This window comes from Leptodactylus fuscus, chromosome 8 (genome assembly GCF_031893055.1).
Source record: "Leptodactylus fuscus isolate aLepFus1 chromosome 8, aLepFus1.hap2, whole genome shotgun sequence".
In the NCBI taxonomy this organism is placed as follows: Eukaryota; Metazoa; Chordata; class Amphibia; order Anura; family Leptodactylidae; genus Leptodactylus; species Leptodactylus fuscus.
Genome location: NC_134272.1, coordinates 95,200,059 through 95,219,073, shown reverse-complemented (window position 1 = coordinate 95,219,073; position 19,015 = coordinate 95,200,059). Strand labels below are relative to the sequence as shown.

General features: G+C 49.2%; 2 protein-coding genes across 2 annotated transcripts in view; one reads left to right on the top strand and one right to left on the bottom strand.

Moving 5' to 3' along the window:
• LOC142216700 (uncharacterized) overlaps positions 1-8,456 on the top strand; it is a 35,724-nt gene extending 27,268 nt beyond the window's left edge. The window contains exons 2-7 of the mRNA XM_075284724.1: positions 1,213-2,921; positions 3,410-3,575; positions 4,185-4,389; positions 5,666-6,282; positions 7,125-7,270; positions 7,627-8,456. Coding sequence (XP_075140825.1) covers positions 1,420-2,921; positions 3,410-3,575; positions 4,185-4,389; positions 5,666-6,282; positions 7,125-7,270; positions 7,627-8,425 — 3,435 coding nt within the window. The 5' untranslated portion in view covers positions 1,213-1,419 and the 3' untranslated portion in view covers positions 8,426-8,456. The remainder of the gene's footprint in view (positions 1-1,212; positions 2,922-3,409; positions 3,576-4,184; positions 4,390-5,665; positions 6,283-7,124; positions 7,271-7,626) is intronic.
• A 4,957-nt stretch (positions 8,457-13,413) lies between these two features.
• Positions 13,414-17,781, bottom strand: TSN (translin). The gene is made up of 6 exons (XM_075285820.1): positions 17,645-17,781; positions 16,255-16,348; positions 14,757-14,853; positions 14,540-14,655; positions 14,325-14,404; positions 13,414-14,111 (listed from the first exon to the last, which is right to left on the bottom strand). Exons 1-6 carry the CDS (start codon positions 17,708-17,710, stop codon positions 13,875-13,877), a joined length of 690 nt encoding a protein of 229 aa, XP_075141921.1. The 5' UTR covers positions 17,711-17,781; the 3' UTR covers positions 13,414-13,874.
• Between the last annotated feature and the right edge of the window lie 1,234 nt (positions 17,782-19,015).

Genomic DNA, 19,015 nt, shown 5'->3' with positions numbered 1-19,015 from the left:
CATAGGAGCAGTATTATAGTAGTTATATTCTTGTACATAGGAGGAAGTATTATAGTAGTTATATTCTTGTACATAGGAGCAGTATTATAGTAGTTATATTCTTGTACATAGGAGGTAGTATTATAGTAGTTATATTCTTGTACATAGGGGGCAGTATAATAGTAGTTATATTCTTGTACATAGGAGGTAGTATTATAGTAGTTATATTCTTGTACATAGGAGCAGTATTATAGTAGTTATATTCTTGTACATAGGAGGTAGTATTATAGTAGTTATATTCTTGTACATAGGGGGCAGTATAATAGTAGTTATATTCTTGTACATAGGAGGTAGTATTATAGTAGTTATATTCTTGTACATAGGAGCAGTATTATAGTAGTTATATTCTTGAACATAGGAGTAGTATTATAGTAGTTATATTCTTGTACATAGGAGGTAGTATTATAGTAGTTATATTCTTGTACATAGGAGTAGTATTATAGTAGTTATATTCTTGTACATAGGAGCAGTATTATAGTAGTTATATTCTTATACATAGGAGCAGTATTATAGTAGTTATATTCTTGTACATAGGAGTTGTATTATAGTAGTTATATTCTTGTACATAGGAGCAGTATTATAGTAGTTATATTCTTGTACATAGGAGCAGTATTATAGTAGTTATATTCTTATACATAGGGAGCAGTATTATATTAGTTATATTCTTGTACATAGGAGTAGTATTATAGTAGTTATATTCTTGTACATAGGAGTAGTATTATAGTAGTGATATTCTAGTACATAGGAGCAGTATTATAGTAGTTATATTCTTGTACATAGGAGTAGTATTATAGTAGTTATATTCTTGTACATAGGAGTAGTATTATAGTAGTTATATTCTTGTACATAGGAGTAGTATTATAGTAGTTATATTCTTGTACATAGGAGTAGTATTATAGTAGTTATATTCTTGTACATAGGAGGTAGTATTATAATAGTTATATTCTTGTACATAGGAGCAGTATTATAGTAGTTATATTCTTGTATATAGGAGTAGTATTATAGTAGTTATATTCTTGTACATAGGGGGCAGTATTATAGTAGTTATATTCTTGTACATAGGAGTAGTATTATAGTAGTTATATTCTTGTACATAGGGGGCAGTATTATAGTAGTTATATTCTTGTTCATATTCTTGTAAATAGTAATTCTTCCCTTTTTGTTCTTGTATAGGATACATCACCTGAGTGGATCCATTCAGCAACGTCACCACCATGGTCTCCACGTAAAGTGCTTAGTAATTCTGGCAGAATGTGAGTACTCTCAGCAGACTGAGCAGCTGCTTTCCATACTATGGACGCTCAACATCATCACAGCTGCTTACAGGGACCCCTCTATCTCCTTCAACATCCGTGTGCAAAACTTCCATGTCCATCTGCTATGACATACATCCGTGCTGATGAAACGCATGAACATTCCAGAGTCATTCCAAGCCCCCAGAACTATCTGCTGTGCACAAACCATGGCTTAGAGGAGCCCTCGCTGAGCAGCATGCATCCATTAAAGAATGTAGATTGCCATCTTGCTGGAGGGCACTTTCACCCTCTGCAAGCATGTCATGCAGGTAATGCACCATTGGGCATGAATGTTGAACCCAGGCTGTATCGGAGCTTGGAGAACCTACATTGGGCAGAGTCGAGTATGTTTGCACACTATAGGAGCATGGATAGTGAATTTATTCTGCACTGTAGAAGTACCAGACACTTATCTGAAGGATCTGCAGGAAATGTGCCGCTCCAAGGCCTGTCCGAGAGGGTAGCAGGCCACCGAGACCTTCCTACACCTCCTCTTGCCAAAGTTCATCAGTGGCTTTTTCTTACAGCAGATGACAAGGTCTCCAATGGTGATGCCAAACGGGAACTGAAAGAGAAGTTGAGAACTCACAGCTCCAAAATAGTAGAACCCAGCAGGCCCATTCGTCCCCAGGCTTGTTTGGTGGACTGCCTGGCAAGGGGAGCAGCAGACAAATTATGCCAGCACTGCAAACAGAAGGCGCCCTGTAGTCCAATATCTGCTGGTTATCCTGCACTTGCAAGTAGCACAATGCCAGCAAACAGGCAATGCACAAGTCTCTTCCATCACAGAACCACCCCAGAGCACATTAAGCAGGAGGCCAGGAGGAGGCTGCAGCTCTGCAGGCAAAATAGTTCTCCAAACCTGACACTTTATCAAGAGGAGAATGAAAGCAAAAGTCTGGTGAAGTCAAAAACTGCAGAGTCCTTCAGGGAGCAGAGGCCATGTCCAGGCAGAATGCTGGAGGCCGTCACTGATAGAAGGCCAGGTACTTCCAGCAGGTTCCATATTCCAACATTTGAAGAATTCAAGAGGATGCGCAATAAGGAAAAGAACTGTTTGTCTATGAGAGACGTCCACCTGCAACCCACAGCCCCCAAGCCTGAGCCAGACACCACCCCTGACCAGACACCTAGTACTGATTCTCCAAGCCTGGACCATGTGCAAGGATCCACTCCTAGTTTGCATGAACCTGATGCATTGCTGGATCATCCCCAGCCTGACAGTGGCGCTAACCATGGAGATGCGGCCATTGTCCAGGATAGTTTATTAGACCACAGAGCTTCCCCTTCATGCCGGCCTGCATTCACAGCTCCCATTTGTTCCAGTCCTGTTTCAAGGTTTCCATTACAGGCGTTAAACATGCATAGCACGAGAGCGGAGCTTGTGGTGTGTGAACCCCATGTGTCTGATACCAGTAGCTCTAGTGGATTCCCCGGAATGGCTGAGCAGGGTCTCTCTTCTGAAGCCCATTCTTCTTGCTGTCCATCTTTGCTTTTAGAAGCAACTGACCTGTCCGGTTATGGTGCCAAGCTGCAGAAAATGAAGGATGGCCTGATAGGATCAGCCCTGGACCTGATCAAGAAAAGGTAACCGGATTTAGAAGTAAAATGATTAACGCTTTACACTCTCCGCTATTGTCCTGACTTTGCAGATGGGAATATTGGGTTTTTCCTATTTATCTTTGCAAAACTTCTGCAACTTTGTAAGTGGAGAACAAGGGGGCAATAAGTGTGAAATGCAGCCACAGATTGTCACTTGTGTCCAGCTCTTGACTTATCCATGTCAAGATTTTGGAATTGTTTTTAACCCTTTCCACTTCCATTTGGGGTTGTTGCCGTTCTCGTGCAGACTGCTGCAGGTTTACCTTCAGATGTTCCCTGTATTTTGCTGCATTCATTTTTGCAGAGAACACTTTTGGGTTTTCTTTGAGGCAGACATAGTGTGTTTGGGGGGAGTTACGTTGCGTTCTTGCACAGCTCAGGTGGAGGAGGATTCAGTGCTGCAGTCTCTTGTGATACAGGTGACATCTTCTGCTCTTCACATTACTGATCCTCTGACTTTGTTTCGTTCACAGCTGCACCTCTGAAAGTGCTGAGACCCCAAGCATTGCACCATGTGATACCCCAAAATCCGATACCGTACCAGAGCGACAGAGCTGTCAATCACCTACTGTAACCATGGCGACTAAAATTTGTAAAAACACATCAAGCACTGAGCTGCCCTCTGACCCCAAGACTAGTGTAAGTACGGAGGGCGCTGCGCTCGGGGTGACACGATATATCCTCCTGTCCCGTATTACCTCCGCCTTGGCCCCTATTTTTATCTCGTGTCACAGTCTTTATAGGTTGTTGGTCGCACAGACTGACGACTCTCCAGACATCGCTCTGACAGTTCCTCCAAATAAGGGGAATATACTTCAAGACGCCATATCAATTCCTGCTCCCCCCCCCCCCAGACTATTCTGATCAATTCTCCATTAACGTCCTGATTGTATCAATACTAGAGGTCGGATTGAGCAATTATGTAGCAGGTCTGATAATGTATCGAGAACATTGCCGTATTAACCATTTACTGTCTGCAGGCTGGGACATTGCATAGTATTTGTAGTAATCCCATTCGGCCTCGTATATACATCTATATACTGAGCAGTGTGACTCATATACCCCTGCCCTCAGCTCACCACCCCCATGTGCACAGACCTGCCGCTCACAGATAGTCGCCCACTGACGGCGGCTCCGGACAATCGCAGGGCCACAGCCTGACAACACACTGAAGCAGCAGGGAGTGGGCGAGCGGCTTAGTCACCTGTCTCTGGCTGATCACTATTAAACGCCTGCTTTGATTTTCAGATCTGCAGCCCCGGGTGTCGGAGGTCCAGCTCAGACATGACTCACGAGGCCGGAGAATCTGGAAAGGTCCAACGCGGGTGTCGCCTGCGACCACATTTCAGTGACCCCATGCCCACGGATGCCGTCAAGCGGAAACAGTTAGAGCTGAAGATTGCAGCGGCTGCTCGCCACCATGCTCAGAAGAGGAGGCAGGACAGAGAGAATGGTAGCTGTCCATCACCGTGCACACCAGGAGATGCTTTATTACTGCTAAATGCAATAGAAGGACTTACTTTAGCTTTAGTAAGAATGTCTTAGATTAAAAGAATAGCGCCACTTCTGTCCGTGGTCATGTCTGGTATTACAACTGAGGCCCATTGATGTAAAGTTTTGCACCAGAATTCCTAACTGGCGCCCATTATATCTCATGCCAGATAACTGGTGTGAATAATACTGACTATGTCGGGGCTGAAGCGTCCTCGCCCCAATCCCAGCACCACTCACATTCACACAATTTGGGTTTGGGACTTCTGGCTCATGTTTGGCACCACAGTATCGCCCGTCTATGCCTGGGGTAGAAGGATTGATGATCCCCAATGTGTGGATGAGGGTTATTTGAATCTCACTACACCCGGTACACCCAGTCCGCCCGGGGCCAATGTCTGCAGCACGTCAATAATATGCTGTGGATTGGCCAATGCAAAGGCTAAAATCTGATTCACTGCATCACTTCTGCAATGAAATCTGCAACACGTCACGTGATCCGTTCTTGTTCTGCTGCAGATTTTTCTTGTAGTCTCTCTGCAGCTTTTCAGTCTTTGTCTCCTGTATACGGAGTAGAAATTTTCTGTGCATAAATTGACCTGCGCTGCAAAATTTCAGACCTGCAGATTTTCATTGAGGATTTAACCATTTGCAATGCATAAAGGAATTCAGTGGCCGATGTAAGCGATTGCAGTAAGATCTTCATGCAAATTGGTGTAAAAAATCAGGTATCAAACTAATTCCCATATGCATGTAGCCCAAAAATGTTGGTAACCAACCTGCTTGAGAAGCGGTCACAGCTCTCCTCTGTCCTTAAAGGGGTTTTCTAGACTGTAATATGGATGATCTGTCCTTGGGATAGGTCATTAATAATTTGATGGTTAGGGTCCGACAACCAGGACTCCCGCCATCAGCTGCTTGAAAACCTTAAGCCTGTGGCATCACGTCCATTGGTCACAAGGTCATTCGAATGAAAGGGGCTGAGCTGCAATACCAAACACAGCCACTATAAAATGTATGGCACTGTGCTTGGTAAGCAGCGAAGAGGCCGCAGCAATTAATATCATAGACATGGAAATCCCCAGATATTAGAGCTAGAAAACAGAATCACCCTGGAATTGTAGAGAAGTCGTCCCTGCACTGAGCCACAATACAGCGGTGCAGATCAGACCACTCATGAGATAGGTGATGTGATAATATAATCCATAATGCCGATTCTCATCTTCTGTATCACTCAGGACCGGTTCTGATGAAGGCCAACACCACGACGTCCTGCAGCTCCAACAAAGACAGCACTTACGGGATGGGTCACTCGTACCGATCGCGCCATCGCTGGAGTAACATCAGCAGCCTGAGCACGGACAGTGGGATAGTCGGGGTCAATGATGAAAGGGAAGAATGTGAAGGGAACACAAGACCCGTAAAGCCAGGAGAGGTGGAAAGGGTGGACAGTGGGATTGGAGATGCACTTTCCAGAAAATGGAGGGCTCGGGTAGCAGAGGCGTCAGCGTCCCTGGAGGCGTGGGAGGCGCATCGGCCATGTATAGACTGTGGGGAGAGCAATTCATCCATGGACTCTGAGAGCAGAGGCAAAAGGAGAGAGACGCTGTGTGTGAAATGCGTCACTCGTAGGATGGAGCGGAAGGAAGCCGTGCTGGAGTTTGTCAATACGGAATCAAGCTACGGCGAGGATCTGCGGATAATAAAAGAGGAGTTCTACCTACCTATGCAGACGGCGGGATTGCTGACACGGGAACAGCTGGCTGTTGTGTTCAGCAACATACAGGAACTCATCGACCTCAACGAGAAGTTCCTCGAGGTTCTACAAGAGGAAATTGACCAAGCCTTTGACCAGGTAAATGGGTATATAGATATGTATATAACAGCAGACCCAGCGCCAGAGTAACACGTATTCATTTCTGTAGTCATTCTTTTATGAGGACCCTTCCCCTATTCCCACCAGCCCTCAGTGACAGCTCCAGCCCGGCTCATAGATACCGCGCGTACTCCTCTCCAGCACCGCAGGCGCAACCTCACATCCATATGGGACATGATGTAGTAGGAAATGCAAAACTGAATGTAGATATTACTTGGTGCATCAACACCCGAATGCCGCCTGACATCCCATAAACCTCCATCAACACCACAACAATGCCTGACATCCCAGGAACATCAGGACGCTGCCCGTCATCTCGCAAACATCCATCAACACCATGACCCCGCCTGACGTCCCATAAACCTCCATCAACACCATGACCTTGCCTGTCATCCCATAAACCTCCATCATTACCAGGGCACCGCCTGACATCCCATAAACCTCCATCATTACCAGGGCACCGCCTGACATCCCATAAACCTCCATCAGTACCAGGGCACCGCCTGACATCCCAACACATTGGCAGACATTTCAGGCATCTCATGACCTAATATTACAGTCAGGGCAGACAAGTGATATACGGGGCAGCGGACGCACCAGCACTGTCACCTAGACACACGTTCACACTGTTAGTCCCTTTAATACTGCAGTCTGACCACACAGGACTTATTATAGGACGTTGTCTGGACAAGCCCTTCAATGCTGCCACTTGTATTTTGCACCATAAGCCCCTTTAGGCCTCGGTTCTCGCCCAGTCACAGTTTAGCCTTTTGCAGGATCTCGCTGAGCCCTGTTGTATGATATTTGCTTGTTGTCTGCAGGGGGATGATGACCTGATGACCGTCTGCATTGGGGAGATCTTCTTGGATTTCGTGAACATGCTTCCTGCCTTCCAGACTTACTGCCTCCACCAACCAACCTCCATGGCCACACTGAACACCCTGGAGAAGGAGAAGGAGCTGCTGAGGTGAGACCAGGCGGGGCTGTCAGAGATGAATGATGGCGGGCTGTGAATGGAGGAGTAATAATCCTCACTAATCCCAGTAATCTGGTGTAAATGGCGCACATGTATTGGCGCAGACACCGCCGGACGTGTCAGCAATAATCCTGCAAAGTGTCAATTATTGGGAACAAGTTTTCTACTTTTTTCACGTACATGAAGGTCCCTTCTAATCTTAGCTCGGCCTCGGGTTTATTCATTGTTATGAAGTCACTTCGCCACTAAGAGGTTCTGCAGCATCTGTCTCCACATGATGTATGTAGACTATATTGTCCCTAGTCCTGACCACATCTAAGGCTCCTTCTATCTTCTCTTTATTTCAGAATCTTCCTAGACGTGTCCCAGAATGATAACACCGCCCTGCGGCGCATGAACCTGCGCTCCTTCCTCATGGCGCCATTACAGAGAGTCACCAAGTACCCGCTGCTGCTGAGCCGGATCCTCAAGAGCACAACTGAATTTCACCCGGATCACAGCAGCTTGTGGGAAGCCAAGAGCAGGATCGAATCCCACCTCGAGCACATCAACATGAAGACCCGGCAGGAGGGGAACACGTGGACGTTACGCTCCTTCCGCAGGGAGAGCAAGAAGAACAGGGAAGTGACCAACATTGAGATGAGGGAGATGGCCGTCAAGCAGGTTGGCTGGCCGAGGGAGGAGACGCGATTTATTAAAGAGGGGCTCCTGCAGATGGCCCAACCTACAGACGGACAATGGGTCAAGAAGGGGTGCAAGGCGCTAAAGTTCCACAATGTGCATGCACTGCTGATGGTGAACGTAAAGAGAACTTCAGACTCCGGCCTGGAAAGCGGCTGCGCTGACAGAACGGTGAAGGATGCCGTATTGGTGCTTATAAAAGACAAAAGTAATGGGAAATTTGTGATGGTCAGAGAACCCCTGAGACTTGGCCACTGTGTGGTGTCCACTGACCCCGACTGTGAAGAGACCTTTGAACTCCTGGAGGTCAGGAGGGAGGGGTTTGTTTTTCGGGACAGTGATAGTTCCCGAACTCAACACTGGTTCCAACAAATGAAAAACTATTCCAGTGAGCTAGGATCCTGGAAGAAGCGGCGAAACGCCCTCCCAAATATAATGATAAGCACAGTGCAAAACCGATCCTAAATATGGGAAGGGGAACCCGAACAAATGAGGAGGGGGAAACCACCCAAATATCTGCACAAGTATAAACTACAACATATGGGATGGGGGATCTATACAATGTAATTCTGAGCCAGAACATAGGAAGAGGGGGGTCCCAAACATATACATAGAATGTAACCCTGAACCAGAACATATATATGTGGGGAGGGGGCCCAAACATCTGCACAAGTATAAACTACAACATATGGGATGGGGGATCTATACAATGTAATTCTGAGCCAGAACATATGAAGAGGGGGGGGTCCCAAACATCTGCACAAATGTAATCAGGACCCAAAATATATAGGGAGGGGGGCCCAAACATCTGAACATATGGAATCCTGAACCAGAACATATATATGTGGGGAGGGGGGGGGGGGTCCCAAACATCTGCACAAATGTAATCAGGACCCGGAATATATAGGGTGGGGGACCCATACATATACATGTAATATAATCCTGAACCAGAACATACACAGTATATATTTGGGGAGGGGGTCCCAAACATCTGCACAATGTAATTCTGAGCCAGAACATATGAAGAGGGGGGTCCCAAACATCTACATAGAATGTAATCCTGAAACAGAACATATATATGTGGGGAGGGGGGCCCAAACATCTGCACAAATGTAATCAGGACCCAGAATATATAGGGAGGGGGATCCAAACATCTGAACATATGGAATCCTGAACCCAAACAAATGAGGAGGGGGAAACCACCCAAATATCTGCACAAGTATAATCCTAAACTAGAATATATGGGATGGGGGATAAAACATGTACACCAATATAATCCAGACTCAGAACATATGAAGAGGGGGGTCCCAAACATCTACATAGAATGTAATCATGTAATCCTGAACCAGAACATATATATGTGGGGAGGGGGCCCAAACACAAATGTAATTCTGAGCCAGAACATATAGGGAGGGGGACCCAAACATCTGAACATATGGAATCCTGAACTGGAATATATGGAAGGGGGACCCAAACATCTACACAATGTAATTCTGACCCAGAACATATGAAGAGGGGGGTCCCAAACATATACATAGAATGTCATCCTGAACCAGAACATATACAGTATATATAGGGAGGTGGTCCCAAACATCTGCACAATGTAATTCTGAGCCAGAACATATATATATGGGGAGGGGGTCGGAGACATCCCTCACTGCCGGGCACCAGCTACAGGTCATTGTCTGCAGATTTTCTTCCTTCCCCGCTTATCCAACTGCGATACCTGAAGAAGCACAAAAACAAGGAATCTTCAAACCTCACAAAAACCGAGTTTCCTCCTCTTGAGTGTGATGATGTTCGCATGGACTTTCTGTATCAATAATCAGGGGACTGTAGGATTCGCCTCCTCGCGGCTGCCGTCACATACACATCTTCATCATCATCATCATCGTGTTATACCCTACACAATATCTGTAAGGAACAGGGGCAAATGGTGGGTAGGGGTCCCCTGGGAAAACACAACTGAACGCCCCCCCCTGTTATCTGGAGCACAGATGGGTTGTGGTCTTGAATTTGGGCTGTGGTAATATTGAGGGACATAGTAGAGGCGGCATACGTAGCAATGTGGGCACAGCAGGAATGCTCTGGTCCTGTCCTGCGGGGGGCACATACTTTCTAGATGTATTACTATGTATGCCATTATCTACTGCAGCTTCCCGTCTGTGCTCCAGGCCTCATATTCCTGCAGTGATGACATCATCACCCTCTGACATCATCCACTTGTAAATATTCTTGCACTTTTATGTTGTCACATCGCAGCACATTTGGGTTTGTCGGTTCTCCTGCACTTTCCTGAGTCACTTGAGGCTTCCTGGCGGAGGTTCCTGAAGGTGAAGCAGATTTCAGACTCATATTGTGTGTTGGTTATTAATCTAGAAAATGCAAATGATGTGCAAAATCCAGCATCGGAAAACCTTGAATAAAATCTGCGCAGCCGCTGCCTTGCACAGTCTCTATTACCCGGGTCATTGCTGTGGCCGTCGGGATCCGGGCGAGAGGGTTATGGGCAAACACAAGTCCCAGTTGTATCCTATCATGGCGGTTCACACAGTGCAGGTCTGGTGAGCGCAGGGATGGGGGGGTTATGGAGTCAAGGGGATGATCAAAATTTTTCTCACTTTATACTTGATCCGAAATTTGACCAAAAAAATGTTCTGTCAGTTATTTTGTCTGCCCCTCCCACATGTCACATATTGGAGTTAGGGGCTGGAATATTTGGTCACTTGCAGAGACCTAACAACTCTCCGGCTACTTCCTTCTTGGTGTTGCAATTTCAATGTTCATTAGTGTGGATAATAAGATAAGTCATCAGTATCAGAATGGCGGAGGTCCAGTGCCCCCACAGATCAGCTTCTACAGCCGTGGGGTTTGTATGTGAGGTCAGAAGTAGACAGCAGTGCACACTGGGTAGTGGTCCGTGCCACGTGTATATGAGCTAAGACGCAATACCCAACATGACCACTGCACAGTGTACGGCGCTGTTTGCTTCCCACTCCATACACTGTGCAATCTCATGACCACAGCAGCTGATTGGTGGGGGGATCGGACCCCGACCAATCTAATAGGAATGACTTGTCCTACACAAAGATATAATGGAAATTCTGCATCTTGTGATATCTGACCAGCCCCAGCCCCTCTGCTCGCCCTCATGTAGATCTATAGCACCTGTAGTATCCGGGTGATGGAAGGATCGGTGATGTCTTATAGGTTTCCAGACTGGTCCGGCGCGTCACCCCCTCCCCACACACCAGATCTCAGGTTATATCAGGGGACGGTCGCACTGGTGGCTGCGGAGTCATTACTGATCAATGGCTTTCATCATGGTGGAGCACATGACCTTGGATCATTACCGCTGCTGCGGCATTGACTGGGGAAAGTAAAACGCGTGAGCACGAATCTGATCAGCCAGTTTGCTAATTCAAGGTCGAGCCTCCTCCGCGGCGATCTCATTACTCTCATTAACAGGCAACGCTTCATTAATCTTCAGCCTCCGGCAGCAAACACGCTTTGTATCTGTCTGCAAATCATCAATCGGATTCCAAGTATTAGAAGAAATCAAATATTGTGCGAGATCGAATGTTCACCGCCACGGAAGGAAGAATCGCCAAGATGTCAGCCTGGGCCGCCGTGTGCTCCGTGTGTGGTCAGCGGTACAAAGAAATGTTTATAGAAGTGTCATATCCGCGCCATTCACCATCGGGCCCTCGCACATTACCAGGGGCCCTGATACTATTCTTATTGCATCAAAATCCGATCAACACAACATCAGGTCACTGCAATGGAATAATCGAAAACGTATAAAGACCAGAGTCTGCCCGATACCCCCATAGAAGTGACCGGGAGACAGAAACACGGCCGCAAAATAGCGCGGCGCATACGATCCCCGCTCCCATTGAAATCAATGGGAGTGTGAACGGCCCGCAAAGGGTCCCGCGGCGTCTACGTGCCACATCACGCGGCACGTTATACCGTGTGAACCCTCCCTAAGGCTCCAAATCAGCCGAAAGAGAGAGAGAGAAGTCCTGCACAGAGGAACGTTCTCTCCGCCATATAGTCTATGACAGGGGTACGGAACCGCAGCACTCCAGCTGCTGCAAAACTACAACTCCCAGCATGCATATTATCTCTGCTGTTCTTGGAACTCCCATGGAAGTGAATGGAGCATGATGGGAGTTGTAGTATAATACAAGATAAGTAATGTAACGTATGTACACAGTGACTGCCCCGGCAGAATAGTGAGCGCAGCTCTGGAGTATAATACAGGATAAGTAATGTAATGTATGTACACAGTGACTGCACCGGCAGAATAGTGAGCGCAGCTCTGGAGTATAATACAGGATAAGTAATGTAATGTATGTACACGGTGACTGCACCGGCAGAATAGTGAGCGCAGCTCTGGAGTATAATACAGGATAAGTAATGTAATGTATGTACACGGTGACTGCACCGGCAGAATAGTGAGCGCAGCTCTGGAGTATAATACAGGATGAGTAATGTAATGTATGTACACGGTGACTGCACCGGCAGAATAGTGAGCGCAGCTCTGGGGTATAATACAGGATGAGTAATGTAATGTATGTGCACGGTGACTGCACCGGCAGAATAGTGAGCGCAGCTCTGGAGTATAATACAGGATGAGTAATGTAATGTATGTACACGGTGACTGCACCGGCAGAATAGTGAGCGCAGCTCTGGGGTATAATACAGGATGAGTAATGTAATGTATGTACACAGTGACTGCACCAGCAGAATAGTGAGCGCAGCTCTGGGGTATAATACAGGATAAGTAATGTAACGTATGTGCACGGTGACTGCACCGGCAGAATAGTGAGCGCAGCTCTGGAGTATAATACAGGATGAGTAATGTAACGTATGTGCACGGTGACTGCACCGGCAGAATAGTGAGCGCAGCTCTGGAGTATAATACAGGATGAGTAATGTAACGTATGTGCACGGTGACTGCACCGGCAGAATAGTGAGCGCAGCTCTGGGGTATAATACAGGATGAGTAATGTAACGTATGTGCACGGTGACTGCACCGGCAGAATAGTGAGCGCAGCTCTGGGGTATAATACAGGATGAGTAATGTAACGTATGTGCACGGTGACTGCACCGGCAGAATAGTGAGCGCAGCTCTGGGGTATAATACAGGATGAGTAATGTAACGTATGTGCACGGTGACTGCACCGGCAGAATAGTGAGCGCAGCTCTGGGGTATAATACAGGATGAGTAATGTAACGTATGTGCACGGTGACTGCACCGGCAGAATAGTGAGCGCAGCTCTGGAGTATAATACAGGATAAGTAATGTAACGTATGTACACAGTGACTGCACCAGCAGAATAGTGAGCGCAGCTCTGGAGTATAATACAGGATAAGTAATGTAATGTATGTGCACAGTGACTGCACCAGCAGAATAGTGAGCGCAGCTCTGGAGTATAATACAGGATATAACTCGGGATCAGTAGAAGATTTTTATTACTGAATTCTGTCTGGAGACAATGTCACTCCGCTCTCAGTAAGTGTATTTTGGTAATAAGATGTTACACCAATAGCAGCGGAGTCAGGACATGACATATATGACAATACCAGAACATTTCTAACAGTTTAAAAAAAACAAACAAACAAAAACCCCCATAAGCATTTCCTTTTCTTCTTTGCGCTGCTGTGATGATGTGAATAGTATTTGGGCTGATAAATCTTCTTTCTCTGCTGGACGCAGAATCTCCAAATAAAAAGGATGAGACAGAAGTAAAGCATAAGTGATGTGTGACAAGCAGAAGAGCAGCGCGGAGCGGAGCAGATCCGCAGATAGGACATGTGATGACATCACCGCTCCCGGTATATTGTAGTTTATAACCGCAGCACCCGCTCTCCCCTCCACTACAGGGTCACACGAGGGGCTCCGGGTCTAGGACTTCTCCTCTGATGGGGTCGCCTGACTCTTGCTTAGTCCTCGGATGGACAGGTCATACACGACCTCCTCAATCTTCTTCACATCATACTTCAGGCCATCGTATCGCTTCCTCAGGGAGTCGTTTTTGAGATTGAGAAGTCTAAATCCAAAATCCAGCTCATTAATGAAGGTGGCGATACGCAGAGGCCGGGCGTAATCTCCGGCCGTGACGCTGTTCACCGCCAGCCTGGACTGGAGACAAGAGAATTACAAGGATGAACCTAAACTTGTGCGCAGACCCCTGATGATGTCACTGTCCATGATATATCTAGGGCGGGGTCAGACCTCCACAGATCACAGACTGATAATGCTATGGACAGGTAAACCCCATTAGTCCTGTCACACACACAAGGTGCAGGAGATACAAACACCCGGAGGGATCGGGCACAAGCTGCGGCCACTCACCAGTTCACTGGCCAGGTTCAGCACCCCAGACAGGTAATCTTCAATGTCGAGGTGGAATCCCTTCTCACGGTCACTTTCAACTGGGATGGAAAAGAACAAGATTTCAGAAAAGAGAAGCCATGTCTAGTAAATCGCAACCGCGCAGAATCCCATCCTATGAAGACTTATGACACCTCCCAACGGTCTGTGCTAATACAGTCACAATAAGCACGTACTTCCCAAAATCTCTGCCACGGCATCTCGGGTCACCAACTCCTCACTCTCCAGATACACCAGAAATGATGCCTGGAAGACCAGACGCTGCAGCACGAAACGCCACTGATCGTGATACCTGCCGTGAGAGAGTCACATGAGCCGGCAGCGACTGCAGATACATCATCACGCTGCACTGCTGTATACTATATACTCCCCGTCACCCAGGCCAGCGCTCACCTGTAGTACTGATCTGAAGGGAATTTTGTTGCCAGAGCAGCAAGTTGGGTCCGCACCGTCTTGAAGTGTTCTCGAGCCTTCAGGCATTTTTCAGGTACTGAGAAAATAAATGTAGATGAGTCAATGCCGGAGAGCGTGACCATGTGACCAGGGGGAGGAATGGACGGACCGCAAACATGGAAGCCTCTGTATGTCACGTGCTCAGCAGTGGGAAGGAACTGTAAAGTAAATAAATACAAGAACTACAGAAACCAGAGGGGTACTGGGGACCGGATCATTTAAAGGGGAAGTATAACACACGCTGTACTACCAGGTTTTATAATACAAAATGGCCGACTTATTCAGCCCTGACTGCTACAGGGTCAACTCTAATGTGCAAAACAGGAGCCGCAGCAGAGTAGGCAGTGTGTGGAGTAAGGAGAGAGTGCTGCAGGGTCCGGGGCTCCTGTCGCCTTATCTGTGCTGTGGGGTCCGGGGCTCCTGGCGCCTTGTCTGTGCTGCGGGGTCCGGGGCTCCTGGCGCCTTATCTGTGCTGCAGGGTCCGGGGCTCCTGGCGCCTTGTCTGTGCTGCAGGGTCTGGGGCTCCTAGCGCCTTGTCTGTGCTGTGGGCTCCTGCCACCTTGTCTGTGCTGCGGGGTCCGGGGCTCCTGCCGCCTCGTCTGTGTTGGGAGGTCACAGAGTGATCAAATTGAATACACACTGACCAGCCAAACCACTGACAGGAGAAGAGAGATCAGGAGAATGGCCGTCAGGTCTTTAAGCTGAAGTGTTGGATAAAGGAAAAATGGCCACGTGACTGTAATAAGGAGCAAAGTGTGAAGGTGACATCTCCAAAATGGCAGCTCTTATGGGGGGCGCTCCTGGTATGTAGGGTAAGGTAACCAGAGACAGGTGTAGAGTGTGAAGGTTACCCCGTCTGGTCTGAACTACTGCAATATGGCTGACTATGATGAACAGTACAGGCGGACGACTAGGAGCGTACTGAGAGGGGCTGCCAGACCCCCACATGGCACAACACCCACCTGCCCACATGGCACAACACCCACCTCCCCACATGGTATACTGCCCGCCATACAGTATAATGTCCCTTATAGTGACCTCTACTGCGAACATGGATTATCAGTATAAGCGCAGAGAAGAGCGCGGACAAACAGAATCCTTAAAGAAGGAAGAGCCGTCTCACAGGAAGAAGACTGGAGGGAACGTATAATGGGGGAGGGGGGAGACGGTCCATGTCCGAAAATGGGGAAATGGATCGTTACTGGATAATCAGAGAATGGGGCGGTCACATGACCAGGAATACGGGTAAATTCTGGTATTTAGAAAGTAGGTGGGGGAGGTTTTATAGTTATGGCGGAGAACCCCTGTAATGTCACCGCTGATGAGAGTATATATATATATACTGTATGTATAAATACTGCAGGGCATGGCCTGATCTCTAGAGCAAAGACAAGGCGGGGCCTCTTTACGGCTCCTCCCTCTCTGGGTCACCACTTACTGCTATTCAGGCCGCTCTCATGGTGGACGCTGTGCAGGAGGATGAGGATTTCCCGCGCCGTTTGCTCCAAAGTCTGAACAACTCTCCTGATTTCCTGATAATAAGAAAAACACAAAAGTTAAAGAAAATTTCCAGAGTGGAAGGAATGTCCTCTAACTGCTACCCCGTATAGTATGCACAGCCCCGCCTCCACCCCGTATAGCATGCACAGCCCCGCCTCCACCCTGTATAGCATCTACAGCCCCGCCTCCACCCCGTATAGCATGCAAAGCCCCGCCTCCACCCCGTATAGCATGCAAAGCCCCGCCTCCACCCCGTATAGCATGCACAGCCCCTTCTCCACCCCGTATAGCATGCACGGCTCCGCCTCCACCCCGTATAGCATGCACGGCCCCGCCTCCACCCCGTATAGCATCCACGGCCCCGCCTCCACCCCGTATAGCATGCACGGCCCCGCCTCCACCCCGTATAGCATGCACGGCCCCGCCTCCACCCCGTATAGCATGCACGGCCCCGCCTCCACCCCGTATAGCATGCACGGCCCCGCCTCCACCCCGTATAGCATGCACGGCCCCGCCTCCACCCCGTATAGCATGCACGGCCCCGCCTCCACCCCGTATAGCATGCACGGCCCCGCCTCCACCCCGTATAGCATGCACGGCCCCGCCTCCACCCCGTATAGCATGCACGGCCCCGCCTCCACCCCGTATAGCATGCACGGCCCCGCCTCCACCCCGTATAGCATGCAAGGCCCCGCCTCCACCCCGTATAGCATGCACGGCCCCGCCTCCACCCCGTATAGCATGCACGGCCCCGCCTCCACCCCGTATAGCATGCACGGCCCCGCCTCCACCCCGTATAGCATGCACAGCCCCGCCTCCACCCCGTATAGCATGCACAGCCCCGCCTCCACCCCGTATAGCATGCACAGCCCCGCCTCCACCCCGTATAGCATGCACAGCCCCGCCTCCACCCCGTATAGCATGCACAGCCCCGCCTCCACCCCGTATAGCATGCACAGCCCCGCCTCCACCCCGTATAGCATGCACAGCCCCGCCTCCACCCCGTATAGCATGCACAGCCCCGCCTCCACCCCGTATAGCATGCACAGCCCCGCCTCCACCCCGTATAGCATGCACAGCCCCGCCTCCACCCCGTATAGCATGCACAGCCCCGCCTCCACCCCGTATAGCATGCACAGCCCCGTCTCCAGCCCATATAACTAACAATGCCCCACCTTGTTACAGCAGCCCACACTGCCGGGCCCCTATAGCCCCTCCCCCACACTGCCGGGCCCCTATAGCCCCTCCCCCACACTGCCGGGCCCCTATAGCCCCTCCCCCACACTGCCTGGCCCCTATAGCCCCTCCCCCACACAGTCCCCTCTCACCTCCCGGAGATCCTGGTCGGCGCTCAGTCCGTTCTGCAGCTCCATAAACAGATCGATCACCGACATGATAACCCAGAAACGATCAGCACCGCTATGACGTCACCAACACCCGAGCAATGTGATTGGTCTAAATCTGAGCGCGGCGGCCAATTGTCTGCGCCTCACAACAAACGTCACTTCTTACTGGACATTCACGTCATCAGCCGGGGCCGGAAGTGCGGACACGTGACAATAATAAAGCTGAGAAATACGGAAACTCCTCCATGTGATTCTTGATTCTATTGTATAATGTATTACACGGGGCTGAAGCGTCACAATCTGACAGTCACTGACTGGGGGGAGGAGGGGATACAAGGGGGAGGGGAGAATACATGGGGGGAGGGGACAGATGGGGGGAGGGGAGAATACATGGGGGGGGGGACAGATGGGGGGAGGGGAGAATACATGGGAAGGGGAGGACAGATGGGGGGAGGGGAGAATACAAGGAGGGGAGGACAGATGGGGGGAGGGGAGAATACATGGGGGGGACAGATGGGGGGAGGGGAGGACAGATGGGGGGAGGGGAGGACAGATGGGGGGAGGGGAGGATACATGGGGAGGGGAGGACAGATGGGGGGAGGGGAGGATACATGGGGGGGAGGGGAGAATACAAGGGGGGGGGGGAGGATACAAGGGGGAGAATACATGGGGGGGGAGGACAGATGGGGGGAGGATACAAGGGGGGAGGGGAGGACAGATGGGGGAAGGGGAGAATACAAGGAGGGGAGGATAGTAGGTTGGAGAGTATATGGGTCTTGAGGCTCCAGGGCCCGGTAGTCATGGCACCTCTGCCCCCGCTGTAGTTCTGGTCCTCATATACGGGGACATCCTCCTTTAGGACTTCAGTTAGCGCCTCCTTCCTTAGGCCAGGTCACAGTATGAGATCTGGGGTGTCCTGTCCCCTGCTGATCAGCTGACGGTGCTGCTCCAGGTTCTGGACATTTGATTGTGGCTGCATTTATTAGCTCAGGCCCATTCGTTCAGCTGATCGGCGGAGGTGCCCGGGTCAGACCCCACAGATCTGATACCTTAGTATAAGTCATTTCTAACCTTCAGTCCGCAGCTATAGGCGCTGTTCACACTAGTATCATGGCTTCTGTGACGGATCCAGTGTATGGAGGCCCCAATACGACTCCCATAATGATGGCGCACCCAAAGAAAGGTCACAACACTAATATGAACGGAGCCTTAAAGGGGATGTCCGGCCCACAATGAGTATTCATACAAGTGACCTCTCCACAGAATACGGATTATGTAATGGCATCCGGATACCCAGACCCTGCGCACATGGACTGACGCAGAAGCCTCCGAGCTCTGGCCGTGACATCTGTG